This window comes from Canis lupus, chromosome 30 (assembly GCF_011100685.1).
Source record: "Canis lupus familiaris isolate Mischka breed German Shepherd chromosome 30, alternate assembly UU_Cfam_GSD_1.0, whole genome shotgun sequence".
NCBI classification, from domain to species: domain Eukaryota; kingdom Metazoa; phylum Chordata; class Mammalia; order Carnivora; family Canidae; genus Canis; species Canis lupus.
The window spans coordinates 40,174,364-40,195,313 of NC_049251.1; the positions used below are offsets into that span (position 1 = coordinate 40,174,364).

General features: G+C 40.8%; 1 protein-coding gene, 1 long non-coding RNA gene and 1 other non-coding gene across 11 annotated transcripts in view; 1 reads left to right on the forward strand and 2 right to left on the reverse strand.

Moving 5' to 3' along the window:
• SCAPER (S-phase cyclin A associated protein in the ER) overlaps window positions 1-20,950 on the forward strand; it is a 432,460-nt gene that overhangs the window by 357,952 nt on the left and 53,558 nt on the right. For all 9 annotated transcript variants that reach the window (XM_038581073.1, XM_038581077.1, XM_038581076.1 and 6 more), the window contains 2 exons: window positions 606-838; window positions 15,460-15,615. In XM_038581073.1, coding sequence (XP_038437001.1) covers window positions 606-838; window positions 15,460-15,615 — 389 coding nt within the window. The remainder of the gene's footprint in view (window positions 1-605; window positions 839-15,459; window positions 15,616-20,950) is intronic.
• LOC119866949 overlaps window positions 1-20,950 on the reverse strand; it is a 93,775-nt gene that overhangs the window by 72,356 nt on the left and 469 nt on the right. The gene's annotated exons all lie outside the window — the stretch shown is intronic.
• On the reverse strand, window positions 5,243-5,382 carry LOC119866954. Its single transcript, XR_005381906.1, has one exon. It is a non-coding gene; the product is annotated as a U4 spliceosomal RNA (small nuclear RNA).

The following is a 20,950-nucleotide window of genomic DNA, read 5'->3' on the forward strand; positions in this document are numbered from 1 at the left end:
AGCCCACGTTCTAACTCCTAGTCTCAACTTTTACCCACGTTACTTCCTGTAAACTATACACAAAGATACCTGAATATGACCCTATATATTAGGAAAAAACTCTTTTGTCATTTTGTGATAAGAAATACAAATTTCATTTTAATAGAGGAATTTAGATATTTTGATAATTCACTTTAACAAGAAAACAATGCTGCTTATCAGTTTACCAACTGGTTCATTCTCTGGGCTCCTACAAATGTTTAATATATTCAATTGAATAAATAATATTTATTGAGTACGTAGGCATGAGTTAAGCACTTTATGTGAATTAGCTCACTTAATCCTCACAAGAACCCTAGGATATGGGCACTGTCGTTGTCCCTGTTTTATAAATGAGAAATGTGGAACTTGGAAGTAGTAACCTTGCTCAGGGGCACTCAACTAGTAAGGACAAAGCTGAGACTTGAACTTACCAGCAACCTAACTTCAGAACCAACACTCAAACATTTAGCTAGCCACCTCTACAATTTCAAAATTATTTATGATTCCAGAAAGTTCCCATATTATCTCTGTCCATTTCTGGTGGTTTTCTGAAATACAATTACTCTATTTTTTTTTCCACCTAGGTTTATGTTCCAGATGAAAATAATGCTATTTTGGGAAGAAATACAAATAAGCAAGTTTTTGAAGGTTTGACAACTGGACTTCTCAAAGTCAGTGCTGTGGTTTTTAGCTGTCTGATTGCCAATCGACCAGATGGAAGCAGCCGGCCAGCTACACCAAAAATATCGACACAGGAAATGAAAAACAAACCTTCACAAGGTGATGCATTTAACAGTCGAGTTCAGGACCTCATCAGGTAAAATTACTAGATTTCTTCAAACTTTCTTCTTTTAAAAAAAATGTTATATTAAAATAATTTAAATCTCAGGGTGTATGTGACAGCAGTGTTTCTCACAACAAAATCCATAAATTCCTGGTGGAAAATACACTACATTTGGTACCCCAGAGAAGAAAGGTCCCATTAATGAAAAGCAATACAGTTAGAGTTCATCTGTCATTCTTGATATTCAGATATTTGATGTTAGAATATATAACGTTCAAGCTTTTATAACTTTCTGTCAACTATTTCCAACTCAAGAATTTCTGAGAATCCCCCTATTTCAGGTCATCTCTGATTTTAAATTTGGTTCAAACTTAATAATAGCTACCATTTATGGAGCACTCATTATGTGTAAGGTATTGTAATAGAGGCTTTGCATCCCTGTTGGTGTAGGATTTCTAATTCAGACTTCGTAGGTGGGAAAATTACTCAGAAAGATTAAATGCATGCCTAAGTTTAAGTAATAAATTCAAAAGTAGGTAGGAGATTTGGAATTGGAACTCAGGTCTAGCTGGACTCCCAAAACCTGCGTGCTTTCCCATTACGCAGATAGTAGCGATTTCTGACACCTGTTCAAGGTCACTTCTGAAGTCACCTTCTCTCCAGGGACATTTTCTCCTATTCAGACATCTGAATCCTTTTTTTCCATCATGAATCTTGAATCAGGTAGGACATTTGATTTCCCAAAAGAGTTCCATTTGGTGTTCATCAGTTACCTGCCCCACCTATCAGCAGCTTTTCTGTGATCAGCACTGATCTCTGGTTTCCAAAATCCATGCAGTTTGTTGCTCTGAAGCTCATGGCAGGTTAATAGGAGAAAAAGAGAATGCCCTCTTCTGCATTTGCCTCAAAACAGTTCATAAATCTCCTCTGGTTTCTTATAGTGCTTTCTTGAGAACAGTTGTTTCATTCAGTATCTTCTTGCTCTTGATTATTTTGTTCATTTCTCCCTTCCCTCTGCCTGCCCTCTTTCCCCAAGCATATTTATTGCTAGAGAGTACCAAGCCCTTTAGGTTCACAGCCATTTATCTTACAGCACTTGACTCTTACCCTCCCTGGCCTTTCTCTCAGTTGCTTGATCCCATTCAATTTCCACCTCGCCATAGGTCACTGTAGAACCTCGCCCTCTCTGCTGACACGTGCCATTCTGTTCCAGCCTTCTCCCTTGGGCTGCCCCGTGATGCAACAGCCCTGGATTCCCACCAGACAGCACAGCTATATGCCGTTCTGGACCAGCCAAATGCTTCAGTGTAATTCTAATGGGCTTTCCGCTAGAAAGTGCATGCGTTTTCACATGTTATTATAGTTACCAGATCCTTAAGAAAGGAAAAAAATAACAGTGTATGTAATCTGCCAAACCGAATCTCCCGTAACTTAAAAAGGATGATTGACAATCAAAGTCCTTTAGAAAAAACTCTGCCCCTCTCTCTCAGATTTGAGCCACTGTTGGTAAAGGTTGCTTTCTTATATGTGATGCAGTGTTAGTTGGCTTCGTGATGCCTATGGTAGAACCACAAGCTGTATTCTACATCTGCCCAATAAGGCAAATGGAACACGTCTGATTATTTCCTGCTTTCTCACCTTCTCAGATACTAGCTGACAAGAAATCTCACTCTGTTTCCTGCCATAACCTGGGAATTTTTTGTCAGTCTATATCTGTAGAGTCCCTGCTGGCCAGAGAGAGTTCCAGCACAGCCTTTGGTGCCGTTCTGTGCCCTGTGTTCCAGAAGTAGAGCTGGAGCAGTAAATACCGCCTTAACATATGTCCCTTCCTTCTCCTCATCTGACATAAAAGAGGCAAGGGAATTTCTAACTAAGATGGTAATACCAGCACTTATTCTCATTATTTTACATGGTTTGCCCAGTGTCTAGATCTAAGGGATTCGCAGTGATATTTATCAGTTCATACTATGGTCGGTCACCTGTAGCACTTTGTGCCAGATACCATACAAGGTCCTGGGGTACAAAAATGAAGAGATCTTTAACAGAATAGCCAAATATTGTTTGGCTGTCAAACACCAGAACATTCTTCTATAAAATGAAAATATTGGCAGTTCCAGTGTTTAGCACAGTTCTCTGAAAGCAATATTGTTTGTAGGATGGAAGCAGATTGCAATTCTATTTTTTCCAGCTTTCTTGAGATATTGTTGACATATAACATTGTAGAAGTTTAAGGTGTAGTGATTTGACACCTATATATACTGCAAACCAATTACTATAGTTAGTTAACTCTTCCATCACCTCACATCATTACCTTTTGCGCATGTGTGGTGAAACATTTGAAAGCTACTCTCAAGGGGCGCCTGGGTGGCTCAGTCAGTTTAGCATCTGCCTTTGGCTCAGATCATGATCCCAGGGTTCTGGAATCGAGCCCTGAGTCAGGCTCCCACCCTGAAGGAAACTTCCTCCCTCTCCCTGCTGCTCCCCTTGTATTCTTGTGTTCGTTCTCTCTCTCTCTCTCTCTCTCTCTCTCTCTCTCTCTCTCTACTACTTTCCTAACAACTTTCAAGTAAATGATATATTATTGTTAACTATAGTCACAATGCTGTATATTGCATCCCCAGAACTTATTCATCTTACAAATGGAAGTTTCTACTCTTATACCCTTTAACCAACATCTCATTTCCTCTAGCCCCCAGGCTTTAGTAACCACCATTCTATTCTTTATTTCTAGAAGTTCAACTTTTTTAGATTCTACATGTAAGAGACCTCATATGGTATATGTCTTTACCATCTGACTTATTTTATTTAACATGTCTTCAAGATCCATCAGGGTTGTTGCAAATGGCAGGATTTCCTTCTTTTTTGGATTATATTCCATTACACACACACACACACACACACACACACACACACAACACATTTTCTTTATCCATTCATCTTACGTGTCTTGAGTGATAGACACTTAAGAGTTGTGTCCATGTGATGGCTGTTCTCAATAATGCTGCAGTGGACATGAGAGTGCAGATATCTCTTTGAAATGGTGATTCATTTCCCTCAGATATATACATAGAAGTGGAATGGATGGATCATGTAGTAGTTCTAGTCTCAGTTTTTTGAGGAACCTCCATACTGTTTTCCATAGTGGCCATGTTAAGTGTACATTCCCACCAAAAGTGTACAAGGATTCACTTTTCTTGATATCCTTGCCAAAATTATCTCATTTTTTTGATAATAGCCATTTCTAGAAGGACAACATGGTATTTTATTGTGGCTTTGATTTGCATTTCCCTGATGATCAGTGATGTTTAGCATCTTTTCCTATACCTGTTGGCCATATATATGTTCTTCTTCTCCACACAAATGATTTGTGTTTTTACTATTGAGTTGTAGGAGTTCCTTATGTATTTTGGATATTAAACCCCTTATCTAACATATATTTTGCAAATATTTTCTCCCATTCAATAGGTTGCCTTTTCATTTTGTTGATTGTTTCTTTTGCTGTGCAGAAGCTTTTAAGTGATGTAGTCCTGCTTGTTTATTTTTGCTTGTCTTGCTTATGCTCTTGGTATAATATGCAAAAAAAATTTTCCAAGCCCACTGTCAAGGAGTTTGTTCCCTGTGTTTCCTTCTGGGAGTTTAATGGTTTCAGGTCTTACATTTAGGTCTTTAATCCATGTCAAGTTTATTTTTGTGAGTGGTATAAGATAGGGATCCAATTTCATTCTTCTGCAGGTACTTTTCCAGTTTTCCCAGCACCATGTATTGAAGAGACTATCCTTTCCCTATTGAGTATTCTTAGCTTTCCTGTCAAATATTTGTGGACTATAGACCCATGGCCTTATTTCTTGGTTCTCAATTCTGTTCCATTGGTCTGTGTGTCTGTCTTTATGCTGGTACCATACTGTTTTGGTTACTGTAGCTTTGTCTTATAGTTTGAAATCAGGAGATGATGCCTCCATCTTCGTTCTTCTTTTACACAGTTGCTTTGGCTCTTTGGAGTCTTTTGCTGAAGCACAATTCTTTTCATCATATCCAATTAGAAATGTATATGTCTCAAAAAAAAAAAGAAATGTATATGTCTCTCATAAAACAGGAGAAACAAACTGTACATACAAAAGGCAAATAGATGAGTCCAAGTCACTGATACCAGTCTTCTGGAATCGAAAGTTATCAAATGTAAGGCATCTATTCAAGAAGTTACAGAACTGTACCTTAGCACTTTGCTGGCCAACAAAGCCACATGCCAGGGGAGATCTTAGGCACAGGAGGTGTCGCAAGTTCACAACTGAGCACATAATCTTTCCACCCAGAGGAGCTCCTTTGCCTGTGTCCTCCGTTCCTTCTCAGTGATGCTCATGTCCCATTCAGTTACTCAAGCCAGCCGACTGAACATCGTCAGACTCCTCACGGAGACACCCTTTCCAAACCAGTATTCAGGTCACTCTTTACTATGTATTGATTCTGCCCGCCCTCTGCATCTCAGGTTTATCACCTTTACTCTACTGCTGTGTTTCTATTAGCAATAATCGCACCTCAGATAAACCTCATTGGCTACGATACTGCCAGTGCGCACAGCTTACTGCTGTGTTTCTAAGTGTTGAGGCTCTCTTGCAGTAGCAGGTGGCTTGGCTGTTTCTCTCTCATTTCTCCTTTTCAATTAACCTCTCTTTCTTAATTAGAAAGTTTCTCTCAGTGAGAAAAAGAATTTGGAAAACACAGAACAATGGATATTTTTGTAAACACACACAAATTACCTTGAACCTGCCACCCAAAAGATAATCACTGGGTTGGTTTTGGTGCATATACATTCAGTTTCTTTATAAAAAATACTGTAATACTTGTACATATTATTTTATCATGTTTTTATTTATTTTTCTAAATCACCAGAAACTTGCAAATTACTTTTTGCTGGCTTTCCAAGTATTTCATTATGTAGCAATGATTTGCTCCACATGACCTTTTATTACTCATGTAAATTTATCCTAGTTTTTTACTATAGATAGCACTGGGAAGAACATCTTTGTATACTCAACTCTCCCTGCAACTGATGTTTTCTTAAAATAAATGCGGAGAAGTAGAATTTCGGGGTCAAAGAATATGCATTAAGAGTTTTTGTCTACATTGCCAAATTAACCTACGCAAAGATTACCTATGAGCATATCCTTGTTCCCTCAGTCTACACAATATCATATATCATCATTTTTTTGAGTTTTAGCCAAATTGAGAGGTGAAAATGCTTCATTTTTATATTAGTAGTAACATTGAACATTTTGTAATGTTTACCGGCAATTTCTGTTATTTTGTGAGTTGCCTGTTCATATACTTTGCCCATTTTTGAACTGTGATGTTGGCTCTTTTTAATTGTAAAAGCTCTTCATATCAAGAACACAAGGCAAATGTACAGAGGGACAGTTGTGTGAAGAGGCAGCCAAAGGGCAGCCATATGAAAACCAAAAAAAAAGAGTTCTCAAAGGAGTTCAGTGTTGTAGCCCCTTGATCTTGGACTTTACGTGTCCAGAGCTTTGCTGAGATGTGAATGGAATGCACTAAAACATTACCAACCATCCTGTACTATGAAGTGGAAGCACAGCGCTGCAGATGATGCCTCTGCTTGTTTGGAGAAGTGTTAATTCCTTGTGGTATGTCTCTGTTTACAAGATCTTAGTTCTGTACTATGGCACTGATTGTGTCAGTGACCAGATGGCAACATAGATTCCTGCCAACTTCAGTTCCCTCACAAGACGACCAACTAACAACTATCCATAGATGAGATACCATCAAGAAAATACCAGAAATTGAAGGTGGGTGAGGCTGAAGTACCCTCCCTAGACCTCAAGACCAAGAAGAACTGCTTAGAAGGGTAAAAAAGGAAGAGCTAACACTCTTGACCACATCACCCCACCCCCAGGCTGGCACAGTGCTAACCTGAGAGGGTCCCACTGAGCCTATAGTTTCTCCAGTGCAAAAAGAGCCCAAAGTGCACATCAGCTCACCTGGGGTTGTGGGACATCATAGGAGGCCTACGTGGGTTTTGCCCTCTGAGGATCACTGGGGAATCTGCAGGGCTTACCCACTAAGAATCAAATAGAAAGAGAGAAAGGCCAATGAGGACTGACAGCAGTCAGTTCTCAAACCCTACTGGACTGATTCCTGAGCGGAAATCCCAGATGGCATTTCTGCCCCATCACAGAGCTAAACCAATAGTCCCATCTGGGCAAGGAGCGTGGTTGGCAGATCTGCCTGAATTGGTTACTCAGTCACCAGGCTGTACTGGCTGTAGAGCCCGTTCTGTAGCTGCACCAGGGCAGGGAAGCAATTCACATCCCTTCCTAGCTGCTCAGCATTACCTCCAGTCTCAGCCAGCCAAAGAACCCAAGTAGCCATGAAGTCCCATCCTGCAGCTCTGCAGGTCTGGCCTGTAGCCAAACCAGCATCTCTGCCCAGCTGTTGATCATAGCTTGTGGCCCCACACATAACCTGGAAGCCTGAACAGTGATCCTGGGAAGCCTCAAAGCATAGTCCTATAGCCCCACCCAACTATGAGATATAGCTGGGAGCCCCTCTCAACCAGAGAATCCAGCTGGCAGCCGTGCCCACCAGCAGAGCACAGCCAGCAACCTAGCTGAAGTGCATCCTGCAGCCCCATCCAACATCAAGGCACAGCCTTTCAAACTATGGAAAGAAAAAACTGTCAGCCAAGAATGCTGTATGTACCTGGTAATACTCTCCTTCAGAAATAAAGGAGAAATAAAGACTTTCCCAAACAGAACTGAAGAAGCTCTCCACCACTAGACCTGCCGTACAAGAAATGTTTAAGGGCATTCTTCACACTGAAACAAAAGGAAGATAATAACAAAAACAGATGGATGTGTAATAGTCACTGGTAATAGCAAACATATAGTCAAAGTCTCAGTGTCTGATACTGTAATGGTGGTGCACAATTCACTTATAACCCTAATTTAAAGGTTTTAAAGGTTAAAATAGAATGTATTAAAAGTAACCATAACTACAGTAATTTGTTATTGGATACACACTATAAAATATAAATTACAACATCAATAACCTAAAATGTGAGCAGGGAAGAAGTAAAAGGATAAAGTTTCTATATGCTGCCAAACTTACCTTCTTAAAATAGAATATAATAAATATATTTTATTTAAGCTTCGTGGTAACCACAATCACACCACCACAAAGAGTCATCAGATCACAAAGGAAGAGAGCAAGAAAAAAAGAAGCAAGAAATAAAGTACAAAACAATCAGAAAACACAAAATAGCAATAGTAAGTCATTATTAATAATTGCTTTAAGTATAATTGGATTAAATTCCATAATCAAAGCACATCGAATGGTTGAATGGATAAAAGAACAAGATCCAACAATATACTTCCTTCGGGAGACTCATTTTAGCATTAAGGACATAGAGTAAAAGGATGGGAAGAGATATTCAAGGAAATGGTAACTAAAAGAAAGTAGGGGTAGCTATATTTTTATCAGACAAAATAGATTTTAAGCTAAAAATAGTCAAAAGAAACAAAGAAGGTCATTGTATAATGATAAAGGGATCAGTCTACTAAGAAGATACAACAGTGATAAATATTTATGTACCCAACTCTGGAGCACCTAAATATATAAAACAAATCCTAAAAGAAATAAACAATAACATGGTAATAGTTATTGACTTTAATACTCCGCTCCCAACAATAGACAGATCTTCCAGACAGAGAATCAATAAGGAAACAGCCGATTTAAACAACACAGTAGGCCAGAGGACCTAATATATATAGAACGTTCTATCCAACAGGAGCAGAATATATATTCTTCTCAAGTGCATATGGAACATTTTCTTAGATGGATCATATATTAGGCCACAAAACAAGTCTCAACAAATATAAGAATATAGAAACTTCATCAAATATCTTTTCCTACCACAGTATTATGAAACTAGAAATGATAATGGGAGAAAAGCTGAAAATTTTACATAGACTTAGAAATTAAACAGCACAGTCCTGAACAATCAATGAATCAAAGACAATTTTCAATATTTTTAAGACAAATGAAAATGGAAGCACAACATGCCAAACCTTATAAGACAGAAAAAGCAGTTCTAAAATGGAGTTTTATATTGGTAAATACATATATCAAGAAACAATGATCTCAAATGAAGAACTTTAGTTGTAGTAGAAGTGAAGTAATAAAGATTAAAGTAAATAAAGAAATAAATGAATGGATGCAAATAAATAAAATTATACATAAAAGAGGAGACATTATGTCTAATGCCATAGAAATACTAAGGATCATAAGAGACTGTTATGAACCATTATATGCCAACAAATTGGACAACCTAGAATTGGCTAAATCCTAGAAATATACAACTACAACTACCAAGACCATATATCATAAAGAAATAGAAAATCTGAGGGGCGCCTGGTTGGTTCAGTCAGTTAAGCTTTTGCTTTCCGCTCCGGTCATGACCTCAGGATCCTGGAATTGAGCCCCACATCAGACTCCCTACTCAGTGGGGAGCCTGCTTGTCCTCTCTCTACCTGTGCTCATTTGTTTTTTTTTTCTCTCTCTCTCTCTAACAAATGAATAAAATCTTTTTAAAAAGAGAGAGAAGAAATCTGAACAGACTAATAGCAAGTAAGGAGATTGAATCAATAATCAAAAACCTCACAACAGAGAAGAGCTTAGGGCAAGATAGTTTCACTGGTGAATTCCACCAAATACTTAAAGAATTAACACCAATCCTTCTCAGACTATTCCAAAACAAGTTGAAGGAAAAGGAACACTGCCAAACTCATTTTACAAGGCCAGCATCACCCAGATACCAAAGCCAGAAAAAGGAACTACAAGACAAGAGAACTATGGCCCAATATTCCTAATGAATGTTGGATGTATGAATTCTCAACAAAATACTCGTGAACCAAATTAAACAGCACATTAAAAGTCTCATACACCTAACACCTGAGAACCAACTGATAACGTTTTTCAGTAACATCTTATTGCCTTAGATCTTTTGTCTTATTGGTATGAAACCAAACGTTGCAGATACAGCTAAATCCCCATCCTCATCCCCTCCCCTTCATTCCCCCTCAATAGGTAAATCACTATGTTAGTTTGTGTATATCACTTCCATGCATTTTTTTGTAAGTTTATGTATATACATGCTATATATAAAAATATACATGTGTATATTTATGTAAATATTTATGTAAACTTTTTATGTATTTGGAGACCAAGCAAATATCCCTAAAGTACATTATCTACCTTCTATTTTTTTTGTGTATTTAAAGTTTACATAAATGCATCATACTGTTTTCTCCACTTCTGTTTTCACCTGACCTGTTGCTGAGATTTATTTATGTTGATGCATATATATCTGATTAATTCATTTTAACTGCTCTAGACTCTTTTAAATGTATAAATTAGTTTGCTTATCCATTTTCTTTTTTTTTCCTGTTTTTTTAAATAATAAATTTATTTTTTATTGGTGTTCAATTTGCCAACATACAGAATAACACCCAGTGCTCATCCCGTCAAGTGCCCCCCTCAGTGCCCGCCACCCAGTCACCCCCACCCCCCACCCTCCTCCCCTTCCATCACCCCTAGTTCATTTCCCAGAGTTAGGAGTCTTTATGTTCTGTCTTCCTTTCTGATATTTCCTACCCATTTCTTCTCCCTTCCCTTTTATTCCCTTTCACTATTATTTATATTCCCCAAATGAATGAGACCATATAATGTTTGTCCTTCTCCGATTGACTTATTTCACTCAGCATAATACCCTCCAGTTCCATCCACGTTGAAGCAAATGGTGGGTATTTGTCATTTCTAACGGCTGAGGAATATTCCATTGTATATAAACTAGACCACTCTCTTGCACCATACACAAAGATAAACTCAAAATGGATGAAAGATCTATATGTGAGACAAGATTCCATCAAAATCCTAGAGGAGAACACAGGCAACACCCTTTTTGAACTCGGCCACAGTAACTTCTTGCAAGATACATCCACGAAGGCAAAAGAAACAAAAGCAAAAATGAACTATTGGGACTTCATCAAGATAAGAAGCTTTTGCACAGCAAAGGATACAGTCAACAAAACTAAAAGACAACCTACAGAATGGGAGAAGATACTTGCAAATGACGTATCAGATAAAGGGCTAGTTTCCAAGATCTATAATAACTTATTAAACTCCACAACAAAGAAACAAACAATCCAATCATGAAATGGGCAAAAGACATGAAGAGAAATCTCACAGAGGAACACATAGACATGGCCAACATGCACATGAGAAAATGCTCCGCATCCCTTGCCATCAGGGAAATATAAATCAAGACCACAATGAGATACCACCTCACACCAGTGAGAATGGGGAAAACTAACAAGGCAGGAAACCACAAATGTTGGAGAGGATGCGGAGAAAGGGGAACCCTCTTGCACTGTTGGTGGGAATGTGAACTGGTGCAGCCACTCTGGAAAACTGTGTGGAGGTTCCTCAAAGAGTTAAAAATAGACCTGCCCTACGACCCAGCAATAGCGCAATGGCACTGCTGGGGATTTACCCCAACCATACAGATGCAGTGAAACGCCGGGACACCTGCACGCCGATGTTTATAGTAGCAATGCTTATCCATTTTCCACCTGAGAGCAATAATTTCTACTTTTTCACCATTTCAAGCAATGATGTAGGAACAGCCTTATAGAAATCTTTTTTTTTTTTTTGCACCTGAGAGCTTCTTGAGTTTACATGCTTACAATAGGAATTTATGAATGCTATGATAAATGTATGTTTAACATTACAAAGTAATGCCAAATCGTTTTTACAAAGTAACTATACAAATTTCATTTCTCATGAGCAATGGTTGAGAGTTCCATTTCCCTATATCCTTATCACTGTTTTATGTTAGCACACTTATTAATTACCAGTCTGATATGTGTGAAGTGGTATTTTGTGTCATCTTCATTTACATTGTGTTTATCACTAGTGAGGTTGAACATTGTTTATTGGCCTTTGTTATAATCAGAATTCATTTGTAGGAGACAAACCAACAAAACTACTTTAAGCAGAAAGGATTTTTTTTTAAAGATTTTATTTATTTATTCATGAGAGACACACACACACAGAGAGAGAGAGAGAGAGAGAGACAGGCAGAGGGAGAAGCAGGCTCCATGCAGGGAGCCCGATGTGGGACTCGTTCCCGGGTCCCCAGGATCACACCCTGAGCTGAAGGCAGAAGCTCAACCACTGAGCCACCCAGGCGTCCCAGGCAGAAAGTATTTACATGGAACAATTTTTTAAAAATTGTTGCAGGACACCTGGGTGACTCAGCAGTTGAGCACCTGCCTTTGGCCCAGGGTGTGATCTGGGAGTCCCAGGATCAAGTCCCACATCGGGTTCCCTGCATGGAGCCTGCTTCTGCCTCTGCCTCTCTCTCTCTCTCTCTCAAATAAATAAATAAAATCTTTAAAAAAATTGTTGCAAGGACTGAAAGAGTGGATTCTAGACTAGATCTCTGGGAATACTCCCAGAAAAAACACTGCACAACTGGTGATCTACTATATCTATCAAAATCAAGAGCTGCTCTATCAAAATGATGAGCCATTCATATTGTTTAGTCCAGAAGCTCACTGCCTCTGGAACACACTACAGCAGCTAGATCTCCACCCCTCAAAAATATATGACCCAAACTCTGTCTCTCAGCCTCCAGAATACTGGTAATGGCATTTAGATTTGAAATAACCTGATTCATTGAGCCAAAATTAGGCCTTCCTGCTAAACTGTAAATAATACTTTGAACATATCTCTTATAGAAATTGCTAGGTGTCAGTTTCTACCTTAAGAGGTCTTTGAGGTTAGTATCAGTGTCATATTTAGAAATGATTGAATGGATTAATGCATGATTACAAATAGTTATCCACACATCTCTTGAATCATTTATGGGATGAATTGGTGACATTCAATTAGACAATGTTGAGAGATCTCAGGAAGAGATGATGAGTTTTTGTTTGAACATACCTAGGTGGAAGTGTCTTGGAACCCCCAAGACGAAATATCCAGAACCTAGACTTTCTAGAAAGAAGTTCAGAAAAGAAGTAATCACAGAGATAGGAAAGAGTTATTAACATATTGAAGATAGTTGAAACCATGAAATTTCATGAGTTTACTCAACCTAGGTCAGAAATAGAACCCCTTTGCACCACATTTCAGTTGGGGTTTCAGCTTCATCTTTCAGCTTATAAATCCTAGTAGCAAAAGCTACAGAGGGACCCATTTTAAATTTCAAATGGTAAAACAAATGGAGAGGCTCATTTCCTGGAGAATTCACAGAATCATGTTTCCCAGGGTATACATTCCAAGTCCACATAAAGCTTTTCATCTTGTATATGGACACTCTTATCAGTAGTCAGAAGACATCAGGATATTACATCTCTCCTGATTCACTCTCCCTGAGCCTCAGCTTCCTCGTCTATCAAATGGGAATAGTAATGCCAATCCCTACACAGTGAATATGGTTTTCTCATACCCTATAGGTAGGACTATAAATTGATGCAAGGGTTTTTTTTTTTTTTTTAATGTAATGGGGCTGTACATATCAAGAACTCTAAAAATCTGCATACTCCTTGGCTCTATAATCCTACATCTAGAAAGTAACTTGAAATCTGGCAAGGATTTGTATTTAAATGTTCATCCCAACATGGTTTATAGTGATGGATGCTGAAAACTACCAGAAACTCTAAAAATATTCCACTGGCAGAAAATTATTCACCCATTTAAAAAAAAATGATATTCATGTATGCAATCGGACCTCTAGAATCTAGATCATTTTACAGGAAATACATAGTTCAAAAAATACGGTAAATGACAACACAGGGATATAATCAGCAAAATTTAGATTGTGGGAACTAAAATAAACCACCAGGTTTTATCAACAAATAAATTTGCAAAGGAAGAAAAGAGAGCTGGAGGGGTAACATAGAGATTAAGAAGAGAGTTTGATATAGTAACCAATTATAAGGTGTGGTTCTTATTTGAATCCTAATTTTTAAACAGCTATTTAAAATGTTAAGGCATTTATGATACTTTTAGAAATTTGAGTACTAGTTACTTGATGGTACTAAGGAATTACTGTTATTTTCAGTTGTAATGGTATTGTGGTTTTTTTAAATTCTTGTTTCTTAGAGATACAAACATTTATTAATGAAATGACATAATGACTTAGATTTGCTTATCCATTATGCAAGATAGTGTGGATGGGGAGGATTGGCCATGGTTGATTGTGGTCAGAGATGGATGGTAAATGCATGGGAGTCTGTTATCCTAGTAATTTTTTTTGGGGGGGGGGGTTATGTTAAAACTGCTCAATAATACAGTTTTTAAAGGTTTAAAATATAATGCCCACAAAGACATTTTCCATGATATAGAAAATGCCTAAAATAGTTGAATGAAATTCAGTTTACTGTCAGTCATATAGAGAAAAAAATCAAATAGAAAAAAAAAAAACAAAAGGAAATACCTTGAGTGCATATGTCAGTGTGTCGGTTTCCTTCATTATAAGATAAAGATCTGGTGGTAACCATTTCATACTTCCCAATTTTAAATCTGTAGGAGATATTCAGTAGCCCAGGTAAATACATTTCCTAATATAAGAGGAGAAAAGGAGGGGCATTATATTGCACCTTCTAAGTAGTAAACTTGGAAAAAGCTCCAAACATGAATTATTCCTCAGATTTTCCTTACTTTTACAAAAAGGGGTACTGGCAAATGAATAGTGATGAGGATCATAGTTCACTTGTGAGCAGAAGCATCAATTCCTTTGCATTTATTGCTAAAAGTTAACGTGTTGATGTTCAGAATTGCTGTATTCGAAGTCTTACCTTTTCATACATGTAAATACAGCAGCACTGAGTCCGTATACAATCTCTAAGCTAAGGCTGATTTATCTACAAGGTCATTTATAGTCTTAAAATACTATTTTCAATAATAGCTGTTTTGCAGGCTAATAAAAGAGCCATTATTTTTGGTCCAGTTTAATAAACAGCTCTGGAAAGCTGTTTAATGGGCTGAAAAGATGAAAGTGACTTCTTAAATGTTATTGTCAACTGGCAACACTGGTACTTTGCATAACAGAAAGCAATTAGATTCTCACTGTTATACTCTTAAGGTGATAGGGTTTTGAAAAATAGAGAATCTATAGTTGGCATTAGAAATGGTAAAAGGTTGTTTAAAAAAAAAGAAATTTAGGTTGTTACAAGAGCGTCATCTTATTTTCTGAACCCCTACCTTCTAGCAAATTGGGCTCTCTGGTACTTTTAAAAAGTATTGCTTTTCAAGAGTGTTGAGGTAACTATAAATCAGTTCAACTGTTGGACAGATGCTTTAGACCACTAAAAATGATCAGATAGTCATTTTTGCTCATCTTCCTTGAAAAATAGCATCAGAATAACCAAAAGAGGCAAGAGAATCACTTAACAGAAATAGTTGATTATTCAGGACTAAATCTAAGGAAAGTATTACTTGAGATGCTTTACCCAAACCTGTGTTGCTTGCTTGGTAGCGGGGTCTAAGCCTGTGTTTTTAAAACTTACCTTTGAAGGTAAGTTTTTATTGCCAGTCTATGCAGACTGATAACACACGTTTCCCCCTTTATCTAGCTACGTGGTGAACATAGGTCTGATCAACAAGCTTCATGGCTGCTTCCTCTCCGTGCAAGGACCAGTGGACGAGAATCCCAAGATGGCCACATTTTTGCAGCACGCTGCAGAACTCTTGCATGGAATGTGCACACTGTGCTTTGCTGTCACCAGAAGGTAAGGCTTCTACTTGATATCAATGTGGACTCAACTTCGGGAGCTTCCCTTAAATTTTGCGCATCTTGGTATCATTTCATAGGAATACAAGTGGTCATGTTGGCTTCTTTTCTTCTTTAGGTCACCTTTGTCCTTATTGGTCTCCCATAATGAGACCAGCCTTCTGTTTCTTGTTTTTCCCTGGCTACATGCTCCGGTTAGAGCCTGTTTTTCTTGTTGGTATCCTACACTTAACTACACTTCATTACTGGAAGAGATCTTTTTTTTTTTTTTTTTTTAAATGTTATTTATTTATTCATGAGAGAGAGAGAGAGAGAGAGAGAGGCAGAGACACAGGCAGAGGGAGAAGCAGGCTCCATGCCCGGAGCCCGATGCGGGACTCGATCCCAGGACTCCAGGGTCACGCCCTGGGCCAAAGGCAGGTGCTGAACCGCTGAGCCACCCAGGGATCCCCTACTGGAAGAGATCTTAGGGGTCATTCAGTCCCACTTCCACGGAAATTCAAAGGAATCCAGTGATTCTCCTTGAGTCAGTGAGTCAGTAACAAAGCCTGCACCAGACCAAGCCAGACCCTCAGCGCAATACAGCACGGCCTCTCCTGGTGTCCATGACTGGGTTCACATGCTTTTACGGACTGCCTCCTAGGGTTGTGTATTTTCCCCTTTTGTCTCTTTCTCCAAGATGCCTTCATGAATAAGGAAAGGGAACCATCCAAAAAGCCAGCTCCCTCGAGTTACATTTGTCCTATGTGTAGGATGACCGAATCAGGTAGAGGCCAGCGGCGTGGGTAGTGAAAGAATTCACCCAAGGCAGGACAAAGGACACAGAAGTTTATTGAAAACACTGCAAGGGAGCAGCAGGCAGGACAGCAAAGGAGAGACTGTCAGCCGTGAGGTGGGGGCGGAGGGGGGTGTAGTAAAGGGGAAGTGAGGGGGGATGGGATGGGAACGGATGGGATTTGGTTTGGGTACCTGTGCCCCGTTACAAGCAGCCCACTGGTCAGCTGGGGCTCATGGGTATTCTGAGGTGAGTCACTTAATGAGCCTGTTTGCATTCCGCTAGGGGGCTGGGGGCTCTATGGGCGTGATTATAGCCAATGTGCCAAGGACAGCTGCTGGCCTGGTAGGCTCATTAGACGCCTTGCCCCATCCTGTGAACTGCCCTCAAAAGCAGTAGCTCTCTTGGGGAGGGCAGAGGAAACCCCCCCAATTGCAATAGTGTTTCTAATAGGAATATGACATAGCCCTCAGGCGTATTAAGAATGCTCAGGAGATCCCTGGGTGGTGCAGCGCGGTTTGGCACCTGCCTCTGGCCCAGGGCGCGATCCTGGAGACCCGGGATCGAATCCCATGTCGGGCTCCCGGTGCATGGAGCCTGCTTCTCCCTCTGCCTGTGTCTCTGCCTCTCTCTATCACTGTGTGCCTATCATAAATAAATAATAAAAAAAATTTAAAAAAAAAAGAATGTTCAGTAAAATAACTTTCTTATAATTAAATCTAAATAGCACTACATATAATTTCTCTAAAGATTCTATTTATTTATTTATTTATTTGGCAGAGAGAGAGGGAGAGCAGGGGGCAGGGGCAGAGGGAGAAGAAGCAGACTCCCTGCTGGGCAGGGAGCTTGATGGGGGGGCTCCATCCTGGGACCTTGGGATCATGACCTGAATAGCTGAAGGCAAATGCTTAACTGACTGAGCCACCGAGACACCCCACGTATAACTTTTTTTTTACTGCAACCCTGTTTATTTATATTTCATATACTCTTCAAACATACACAGAAGGAGAGAGTACAAGAACGAATAGCTCCAACTATTAGCAATATTTTCCCAGTCTTATTTCATCCCCCCACTCACCCCCTGGGTTTTTTGTTTTGTTTTGTTGGTTTTTTGTTTTGGGAGAGGGAGGTTACGGCAAGAGCATGTTACAACAACTTTCAGGTACTCATTTCACCCACAGTACTTCAGCCTGCGCCTCTGAGGTGTTGAACACGAGTGCCCCAGATTGTCACACCTGGTGTAATAAGCGATAATCCTGTGGGGTACCTACCTAATCCTTGTTCACCGCTCTCCACTGTCTCAGCGTCTTTCTACCATAAGTTTCTTGGATTCAGTTCCAATTTCAGGTGACATTTGGTTGTTACGTCCCTTAAGTCTCTTTAATTTTGTAAAAGTTCCCTTTCCCCTCTGCCTTTATTTTTATGCCATTGATTTGTTCGAGAAAAAACTACATGGTTTTTAAAGGATTTGTCAAGAAGAAAATTAAAACTGGGGGATCCCTGGGTGGCTCAGTGGTTTAGCACCTGTCATCGGCCCAGGGCGTGATCCTGGAGACCCGGGATCAAATCCCACATTCGGGCTCCCTGCATGGAGCCTGCTTCTCCCTCTGCCTGGGTCTCTGCCTCTCTGTGTGTGTGTGTGTCACAAATAAATAGATAAATAAATTTAAAAAGAAAGAAAGAAGGAAGGGAGGGAGGGAGGGAGGGAGGGAGGAAGGAAAGAAAGAAAAGAAAAGAAAAGAAAAGAAAAGAAAAGAAAAGAAAAGAAAAGAAAAGAAAGAAAATTAAAACTAAAATAAAAATCAAAAATTTGAAACTTCTAAAGTCTAGCTGCTTCAAGAAATATCCATCCATATTCTATGTACACAGAATGCCAGTGACTACGTTCAGAATATTCTAAAAGAATTTGCTTTCTAAAATGAACCTCCTCAGTTTTTTAGACTGTTACACAGAGGACGCTGCACCCCACCTCTACCCCAGTCACATTTCTAGAAAGACTGAGACTACCTGAACGTCCGGGAAGCCAAGCACGGCCTATATTCAGCGTTCCCTCCTAGCAGTGCAGACGGAGCTGCCTTCCAGGATTAGATGATAACCCAGGACGTGGCTGTCTGTGGGTCTGTAACCTAAATACGCTGAGGTGGCCCCGCATCACCGGAGGCTGGCAGCAGTCATGGGGCCGCACTCCGGGCCTGGCACCTGCCGACGTGGGGTCAACCGTGCCCTGGCTAGCTCCGGGCAGTAGCCGCCTTGCTCCCTGGGGGGTTCCCTCACTCAGGAGACCCCTTCCCGCGGCGCTTCTTTTCATCACGCAGCATCGTAAACCTGCCAGCATCTCAGGTCTTCGTTACCTGTGTTCTTCCCTTAAATCCAGATGAGTGCCCCACACCTAAGCATTTCCATATGTGGTTGGTGAGTTGGTGGGCTCCCGCTTTCACCTGCGCAGATTTAGTCGCTTGAAATCTGGGGCTTGAAAGCAGCTTCGAGCTCATTCCCAGCGCTCCCTCTTATAGGGAAAGCAACGGAGCCAAACTGGAACCAGCCTCCAGGATTCCTGCCTCAGTGCTCTCACCTACACGCTTGACTTTGCATGATTCAAATCGTAGGAGCATACTTCTCATTTCTTTTTCTTTTTTTTTTTAATTTTTATTTATTTATGATAGTCACAGAGAGAGAGAGAGAGAGGCAGAGACACAGGCAGAGGGAGAAGCAGGCTCCATGCACGGGGAGCCCGACGTGGGACTCGATCCGGGGTCTCCAGGATCGCGCCCTGGGCCAAAGGCAGGCGCTAAACCGCTGCGCCACCCAGGGATCCCATACTTCTCATTTCTTTGGAGATTTTCTCAGTTACGTATATGGAAAACAGGATCCCCTTCTCTGTAACACACTCAGCCATGTCGTCTTCCAGTGGACGTTGACAGAGCTCCTGCCTGGGCCAGACACCAGGACAAGGACCCAAGATACCGCCTCGGGGAGCCCAGAGCCTGGCCTCAGGGCAGACCCGTAAACTAGCAGCTGCAGCAGAAGAGGATGTTCTCCCAAGGAGGTCAAGAAAGGAGGCGATGGACTAAATCGTAAAGGACCCAGGAAGACAAGTGGAAGGATGCGACAGAAGGGGCCGTAATATGCGCACTGTGTGAGAGAGCAGACGTTCTGGGTGCCTCTGGCCTCCCTGGAGGTCACCTGCCAATGGATTCCTGTATTTCTCTGCCTGAGGATACTCTCTGGACAAGGAGCTGTTGGCTACAAGTGCAGGAGAGTTAACAGCTCCGGGAGTGACCCTCCAGCAACACATGGGTGGATTCTGTCCCCGCTCCCCCGCCTCGGTGAGCCCCGAGGGGTGTTCTGCACGGTGGGTCAGGGCGCGCCAGTGCCAACCTAGGCACTAACCCATCCTTGATGGGCTTTCTCCCTCCCCCTTCTGTCCTTGGCTTCCTCACAAATAAAGTACTTGTGCCCAGAGCCTTATTTCAGGGTCTGGTCTGGAAGCAGCCCAGACCAAGAGACATGGATGCACAGGGTACTCTGGACTGTACGAGGGACATCTCATTCAGTCTGATGTAGCCGTGCGGCGGGGCGACTACGGGGAGTGGCAGGAGGCGCAGCAGTACACCAACCCCATGATGGTAGCTCCTAGAACTTGAGGTGCTACGCTGGAGCTGCAGAAAGCCACTGAAGTTGTTGAAGATTTATGATTACAGATCAGATTTATGGTACAGAGGACCGTAATGGCATGACCCCAGAGGCAGAAGGAATCGTAGAGAGACGCTTGGAGCCACGTGGGGAATGTTGAGGGCCCGTGGGGGCAGCGGAAATAGGAGCAAACACGTGAAGAGGAGAAAGAATAAGCGTAAGAGAAGCGGCAAAGAGCTTGGTGACGTGGGAGGTAAAAGGAAGGGAGGAACCTTAAATGGCTCCCAGGTTTCTGACTTGAAATCTGTGAGTGATAGATGATATCCTCTCCAAATTAGGGATGAGCAGTTTTCCATAGAGGAAATATGCCTAAGGGCTACCCAAGGAGACCAAAGTCTTTGCATATATGTGTATTGTTTTTATAGACATATACAACTGGATTTTAAATAAATCAGTGATTAACTCTTGGTGGTTCTTAAGAATTTTCTTTTTGAGATTTTTTCTATTTATTTGACACAGCACAAGCAGGGGAAATGGCAGGTAGAGGGAGAGGGAGGGAAGCAGGCTCCATCCCAGGACTCTGGGACCACGACCCAAGTGGCAGGCAGACACTTAACTGTAGCAACACCCAGGCGTACCAAGAATCTTTTTTTTTTAAGATTTTTATTTATTTATTTGAGAGAGAGAGAATGAGTAGTCGGGGCGGGGGGCAGGTGGTGGCATAGGGATAGAGAGAGGGAGAAGCGGACTTCTCACTGGGCAGGGAGCCCGATGCAAGGTGGGATCCCAGGGCCCCGGGCCACCACCGAGCCACCCAGGTGCCCCAGCTTTTAAGAATTCTCAATCCATTTTCCCACTATGATTTCCTTCTCCGACTTTAGTTATTCAACAAATTTCTCTTAGTAGGCCTTGCTACAAAAGCAGA